The sequence below is a fragment of the Myotis davidii genome, unplaced genomic scaffold (assembly GCF_000327345.1).
Source record: "Myotis davidii unplaced genomic scaffold, ASM32734v1 scaffold8, whole genome shotgun sequence".
Taxonomy (NCBI): domain Eukaryota; kingdom Metazoa; phylum Chordata; class Mammalia; order Chiroptera; family Vespertilionidae; genus Myotis; species Myotis davidii.
The window spans coordinates 3,219,969-3,227,830 of NW_006299520.1; the positions used below are offsets into that span (position 1 = coordinate 3,219,969).

At 35.4% G+C, this 7,862-nt stretch overlaps 1 protein-coding gene across 1 annotated transcript in view; it reads right to left on the reverse strand.

Annotated features, from left to right (window-relative positions):
* Positions 1-7,862, reverse strand: part of CNTN5 (contactin 5) — a 462,010-nt gene that overhangs the window by 75,405 nt on the left and 378,743 nt on the right. The window contains exon 15 of the mRNA XM_015571441.1: positions 1,176-1,334. Coding sequence (XP_015426927.1) covers positions 1,176-1,334 — 159 coding nt within the window. The remainder of the gene's footprint in view (positions 1-1,175; positions 1,335-7,862) is intronic.

Genomic DNA, 7,862 nt, shown 5'->3' on the forward strand with positions numbered 1-7,862 from the left:
TTTATAAATAGACACATTTGGAGAGAGAGTGGACGTTTAGTTGTAACATGGGATGGAAACCATCTGGGAAGAAATGATTTTTGAAATAATTAAGATATAATGCAAATATCTTAGAAGCAGGCATTAAAATTCTGCATTCTTTTAAATAATGTAATTTGATGTTAGATTTTCTTGTTGTGTGTGATTATAAAGAGGTAGCAAGGAACTGGAGTAGTGATCAGTGGTGGTGACTTGAATCTTTACAATAAAATTTTATGGAATTTTATAGGACTTACACTAAAAGTAGCATACAAAAACTGGTGAAATAGGAATATAGTCGTTAGTTTAGTTAATAGCATTGCACCAATGCCAGCTTTCTGATTTGATAATAGTGCTATTGTTATGTTATCCTGGGGGAACTCTGAGGGCTGTGTCCACAAGAAATCTGTGTTAGTTTTGCAATTTTTATGTGAGTCTTAAGTTATTTCAATAAGTAAACAAACAAACAAATATAAATGATGTGGTTCCTCCCTGGGAATTGAGGAGAGAAAAAAAGCAAGGCAGATTTATTAAAAGAAGCAAACAATGGTTAATCTATAATAATAAAAGGGTAATATGCAAACCGACTGAATAGTGTAATGACAGTCCGGATGACCATCTGGATGACCTCCTGGACGAAGCTGGGGCTGTGAGGGCCTACACTTACACGAATTTTGTGCATTGGGCCTCTAATATTGTAATAAATGATAACATTTCAAGAATCCAAAAAGATTCCTCTGAAATTGTTAATATATATATATATATGCTAGAGGCCTAGTGCATGAAATTTGTGCATGGGAGGGGGAGTGTACCTCAACCTGGCCTGCACTCTCTAATCTGGGGCCCCTCAAGAGATGTCCAACTGCCGGTTTAGGACAGGGATCGGTCCTAAACCGGCAGTCGGACATCCCTCTTGCAATCTGGGACCACTGGCTCCTAATTGCTCGCCTGTCTGCTGGCCTGATCCCTTAACTGCCCTCCCTTTGCCAGCCTGATCATCCCTAACTGTCTCTGCCTTGGCCCCGCCACCATGGCTTTGTCCAGAAGGACATCCTCTCTAATTAGCATATTACCCTTTTATTAGTATAGATATGGCAAAATAGCTCATGATGGGAAGCTGCTCTGATTACATCTGATATTGCCTTCAAACCTCTTACCTGTTTTCACTGTTTGCCAGCCCAGGGAGAATGGGCTACGAGCCTGCAGATTGTAGGAGGAGATCGGGCTGTGGTTGTCAGCTGCTTGACTCCAGGAGAGTGTGGCTGTGTTTTCGGTGATCTCTTCAACGATCACTATCCCTGGTGGGCCTGGGGGACCTACAGACAAAAGAGAATGGATAAAGTTGAGTACAAGTTGTGATAAAGAGCCATGAGAAATTGTATTTCCATAAAGATTTAATAAACTTATGTAAATGTCTTTAATGGAATACATATTTAGTAATAAAAATTGGAAGTAAACAGTGATGGGATGTAAGCTGGTTTTTATGATTTCTGGGGGTAAAATAATTATAGATTAGATTTTTTTCTAGCACTGTGTGCTTAGGGGCAACTACCAATTACCATTATATTTTATAGAAAAAGAAAAAAATAGAAACAAACACAAGAATGTCGATATCAACTCTGGCTGTTGAAATCAATCACAGCTTATAGAGGCAGCAACAGGAAGTGATAGGCAATGCTATCAGGCACAAAAACTATCCCGTTATTACTAATAAAGTATGGGTGCATAGGCCTACTTTTCATGCTCAGGAAACCTAAAATGTACAAATATTTGAATGTGATTATCAAGTAGCCTAAGCTTTTACAGGGGAGATATGAAAGTTCAGAGCAAGGAAGAACAAATACTAGAAATGAGGTATAAAAAAATTGTGGGAAGTTAAAAGGATGGTGTGATTATTATTATTATTATTATTATTCATTGTATGAGTCAGAGAAGGTTATTTCACTTTTGATTATGAAAAATTAATATAGAATAGTGATGATTAATCTATATACATGTATGTAGATTCTAGCTTGAAGAAACAACCATGATCTGATATGAGAAGAAATATACCTTTGTATTATAACTTCTAAAATAGTGATTTCTAAAATAGCATTTAAAAATATGTACTTACATTTTATTGGTTAAAAAGTAATTGGTTTTCTTATTGACCGTTTTCTATTTCCTAACATGGTCAATTCAAGCTGTAAGGATACTTTTATTTTCAATTAAGAAAATCCTCACACTTAAGTACTTTATTTTCTGAATTAGTCCTTATGTAGGAAGTTGATGTTTGGATTTGGTGATTATGAAGCTTAAACAGTAAGGGCTGAATTGGACTGTAAGGAGCTACGAAATGGGATGCTAAAGAGATGCAGATGGTTAGAAAAGACCTCTTGGTAGAGATTTTTAAGTTTAAAAGCCTCATTGAGCAAATGACATTTTTAGGAAATGAGAAATTAACTTTTTAAATTATCACCTGAGGATATTTGTCCATTGATTTTTAAAGAGAATGGGAGAGAGAGAGAGAGTGAGAGAAACAGATAGATTGGTTGCTTCTTGCATGTGCCCTGATCACAGCAGAGACCAGGGAGAAGCATGCAACTGAGGTACTCATGTCTTTGACTGGAATCAAACCAGGGACCCTTCGGTCCACAGGCTGATGCTCTCTGCACTGAGCTAAACCAGCTAGGGAGAAATTACTATTTTTTATCAAGACTGAGAAGAACAGCACCAGATAGCAGAGACCAAAGATTTAGAAGACAGGGACTATTCTATCAGGAAGGTGACAAAATATTAGGATTGTGCGCAAAAGTATTGAAAATAATCATGAGAAGTGACAGTTTTTCCCTCTAAGAGAAACGAAGAAAGAAACAAAAATATAGAGAGAAAGTTTTGGGCAACTGAGAGAGCTCATTTGGGAAGGTTTTTATATTTTTTTCATTAAAGAATAAGTAAAGGTAATTGGGTGATAATGGGACTGAGAGCTAGAGAAGAATGAGAAATGTCTTGGATAAGTACATGATAAGAGAGGAAAGACATGAATATAAATATTTTGGGAAAGTATTGGAGTTCAAATTTGGTTCAATAGCAGCATTTTGAGGTAGAACTGACTGAATAAGCAAGGTTAGGCTGGAAAGCCAGGACTAGGGACAGAGAAGATAGTTAATTGGGTCCATTCAAGTTTAGGAGTTTGTAAATTTGATATGACTTACTATCAAAGATGCCAAAGTATGAATGACCATGGCATCAAGGTAAACTAGGCAGTCAAGTAAAGACAAAATGGTGCTGATAGGCTAAAATTAAAAAAGGAGTAAAGGAAACCAGGTTATTATGAGGGGGAATTATAAAAATCAAAACTTGTATTGCGAGAAGAAAAATTGCACAATTTGTTGGATACTTTTAAATATCCAACTGTGTTTATCTAGAATGAAGTGGAGAGTATGATTACCAGGGCTGAAAAAGTCAAGGACTTATGCAAGAGTATGTTGGACGTGTCATTCATATGAATGTTCAAAGTATTAAAATAATGGCTACAGATAAAATGAGGAAAATAAATGAGATCCAGGTGCTGAAGAAGTCTAACAAGTTATTAGACTGTGGTGACAGGGATATGGAGGAGAGGCTATACTTATGATAATATAATGATAAGACTATTAACTGTAATAACAATACTAACAGCTACCATATCAAGGCACTGCATCAAGTATTTTGCAAACATTAATTGGTTCATATATTTCTATGTTACTGGAGTGGGGCTTACTATCCCCATTTCATAGGGAATGTAATAGAGTCTAAAAGAGATTGTTTAGTCAATAAATGATAAATAAATCACTTAGTCAATAACCTTATTGTATGTCTGGTATTATGCTAGGCAGTGGGTGTCAGAGAGTCCATTCTAGCGAGAAGTTATTTGCCCAAGTCCCTGTGCTAGTGGACAGCACAGTTGAGATTTAGCCCTTTGGTTCTGAGCTCCCTTTACTGTTAACCTAGGAGTTGCTTCAGTTGAAGGAAGAAAAGAAAAAGTAAAGGCTTGTGTAAGGGAAAGACACATTTAAATCATATGGGAGAGATAGAGATGGCTTTTAAGAAACCATTTTGGGCTCTGTGGCAGCTTGTGGCCGCCATCTCTCCCTTCCTTGCCTGTACATGCAGGTCATTACCTTATTGAAAAGTGAAGCCTTCTACACTTTCACTTCCTTCCATCTGGGCTGGCCTGGGACTATTTGACCCCAAAGATAAGAGTAGCAGTGACATTGCTTGACTTTTGAGGAGAGGTTACAAGGAGTTGTGCAGTGTCATCACAGGTCTTGTGGAACGTTCATGGGAAAATCCAGATGCCTTCGTTAGAAGTCCGATTAAACAGGCTACCATTCTGTAAGCAAGTCTAAGCTAGCCAACTGAAAAGGCTCATGGACAGAAGGAGAGCCAAATGGCCCCCAGCTCTTCCAGACATCCCAGCCCAGGCACCAGACATGTCAGTAATGAAGTCATTTACTTGAGCTTCAGCCACAACGAAATTCCTGCACGTGAGCAATCCCAGTAAGATCCTGGCTGTGCCCATCAGCTGCCAACAGTATGAGAACAAATAATAGATGGATGTTTTAAACCACTAAGTTTTGAGGCAGCAATGAATAATTGGAACAGATTTCAAAATAGTTTAACTTGAGAGTTTGTTCATAGATAGGAAATTTGTCAGGTGGATCTTTCAGATATTATGAAAACAGACTTGAAATTTAGCTAATGTGTTCAAACAGGGGGTTATCAACATAATTTAGTCTTGAGGTCTTCTGTATTGTTCCATTTATTCTGTTCCATTTCATCCATTATATTTATTTACCTCTGCAAAAAGCATTTATTAACAACCACCTATGTGTGATAGAAAATATTGTGGAAAATAGCTTTGTTAACTTAAATAAAATTATTTGTCTTCTGAGTATTATAGCTTTATGAAAATGTTTAAATTAGTTATCTTAAAAGGTATGTTTCTTTTAATAATAGATAATAGGTAATTGTTTAAATAATGATTTAAAAAATAAAATTTACAATATAATTGATAAATCACCAAGTATTTTTCTCTATATGTGTCTACTTTACAATATAGTTCATTGCAAAATTATCAGTGACAGTGAACAAGGTTTATGCATCCTGTATATGATTGTGGCTGTGCAATTATTTATAATTACAAAGCATTATAAAGAACCAACTGTCCAATCATGTAATGCTCAAATCATAACATCTTATGATAGAATATTAGGCAGCCATTAAACTGCCTAATATAGCAAACTATTTAATGATATGGGAAATGTTCACAATATAAGTGGAAATAGTGGAATGCAACTTTATATGTAAACATAAATGTAGAAATAGTAATTTGACAAATACATAAAGGAAAGGACTGGAAAAAAGGGCATTAAAGTATACATAATAGTTATTGCTTGGAGGTGAGAATGTAGATGATTTAAATTGCATTCTTTATACTTGTTTGGATTTTCAAATTCTGTGCAATAACCATGTATTTGTTCAAAGTTATTTTTAAAATCATTATTTTCAAGAAAGCCTCCATATCGTGATACATACATGCTAGTCTAAGTATATTCTATTTAACTAAACATTTACTGAATGCCAAGTATGGGTAAACGCTGTGCTGATGATGGGAGATGGGGGTCAGGTGGAGATGAATGGTTTACAGGAGGACAAAATAGGATTCCAGCCCCAGTTGTCTTAAAATCCAGTGGCAGACAGATTTTTTTTTTCAAAGAAACAGATGTCAGGCAGTGATAATGTTATGTGTAAGTGCTTTGGGAGTATATTTTATATTTCATTATAACATTTGTTATATTGATTATAATTATTTTCTATAATTTCTATTTGTGTGAATAGCCAACATGTATTTGGCTTCTATTAGGCCCTCAATGGATATTTGTAGAATACATTAAAGGAAAAATCGAGATGAAAGAGTCCATCAGGAGTTATGTTTTGAGTTTGAGACACTGTGTAACAACAAGTAAAATATATTTTAAAATAATTATTGTTAAGACAAATATCCAATATGATAGCCTTTTTTTTTGTTAAATCAAAATATATTTGAATTAACATTTTCTTAGTCAAGCTTAGAGTGGGATGGTAATAAAAATGACAGAACAGCTCCATGAATGAATATAAAGCTTCTCACGATTTAAAAAGGTTCATTATTAGTAGACATTTACTATGAACAGGTCATTTTTCTAAATTCTTTCTTTAAAAATCTTCACCTGAGGAATTTTCCCATAGATTTTTAGAGAGTGGAAGAGAGAGAAAAAGACAGAGAAACACATCAATTCATTGCCTCCTGCACGTGTCCCAACCAGGCCCAGGCTGGGGAGGAGCCTGCATTTGAGGTACATGCCCATGACTAGAATATAACCCAGGACTCTTCAGTCCATGGGCCGATGCTCTATCCACTGAGTCAAACTGGCTAGGGCAATTTTTCTAAATTCTTATAAATCAGAAAATTTTTTATTAATATGTTATTGTAAAAATATTCTGAAAAAGTGGTGTGATTTACCTTTTAAGATAAATTAAGTACAATTTTCAACCAAAATAAAAAATGAAAATGAAATTTATAGTTATTTTATTAGTATTGGTTTATCAATGTCTTACCTACAGAGAAATTTAAATTTTTAAATATTTCATACTGAATGGCTGCCATTAGTTTCCTGTATATATTTAGGAGTGAATTACACCAATATTACATTAATACAATCATTACCTTTGTTTTTAATAATGACCATATATTTACCATCTTTTGACTGTTTTTTAAAATCATGATGTAAATTTTTTCTGCAAAGGATTTTACTGCTAATTTACAGAAGAAATCTTTGAAAATAGATTAATAGGTATGTATCTCAGAGATGACAAATGTGTGACAGTAGCTATTGTCTGAATGTTACACAGATGCCACTAATTTAGCAGAAATCTCATTAATTTATACTTAGCTGTAATGAGTCAGTGTCAGATGGGCAAGAATCTGGAAAGGCCCTCTCCCTTCATCCCCTGACAGTACTGTTATGTAGGACCACTAACATTAATGTATAATTTGAAAATACACAATTTAGAAAAATGGACACAGTCCCTTTATTTCTTCAAGAAGGTGTCTGAGCAGATGCTGATGCACAAAGGTCCCAAGCAGGGGCCGGTTCTCATCCCAGGGCGCCTCTGGTTTGCTGTTAGATTGCTATCACATCGACTCATTCCTTTGGCCTAATGTGTAGCTAGGAAATGTTTTTCTTTTGAGAAGCCATTGACTTTTAAAGCTGAAAAAACAAAAAAACAGCCCAGCCGGTGTGGCTCAGGGTTGAGCATTGACCTATAAACCAGGAGGTCACAGGTTCTATTCCGGTCAGGGCATATGCCTGGGTTGCAGGCTCCATCTCCAGTGTGGGGCGGGTAGGAGGCAGCCACATGATGATTCTCTCTCATCATTGATGTTTCTATCTCTCTCTCCCTCTCCCTTACTCTCTGAAATCAATAAAAATATCTTTATATATTTTTTAAAAACCACAATTGTGATATACTAATATAGGTCTTGTTTTTTCATGTCATTAGCATAACAAAGACAATATAATAGTTAAGCAACCTTACATAGTCATAACACTTGAAATTAACTGGAGTCATCTAGTTCAACCCTATTATTTTTCACATGAGGAAGGAGTACTTGAGAGAGAAAAAAATGCCTCCTTAAAAACAAACAAACGAAACAAAACAGTCCTCTTGCTTGGGAGGAAAAATTTGTTGAAGCAGGAGTCAGTTTTAGTCTGAGGAGTGTTATTTCTTGTTCAAAGCAAATTATGACAAGTCAATGTGGTAACAAACAGGATGTTGAA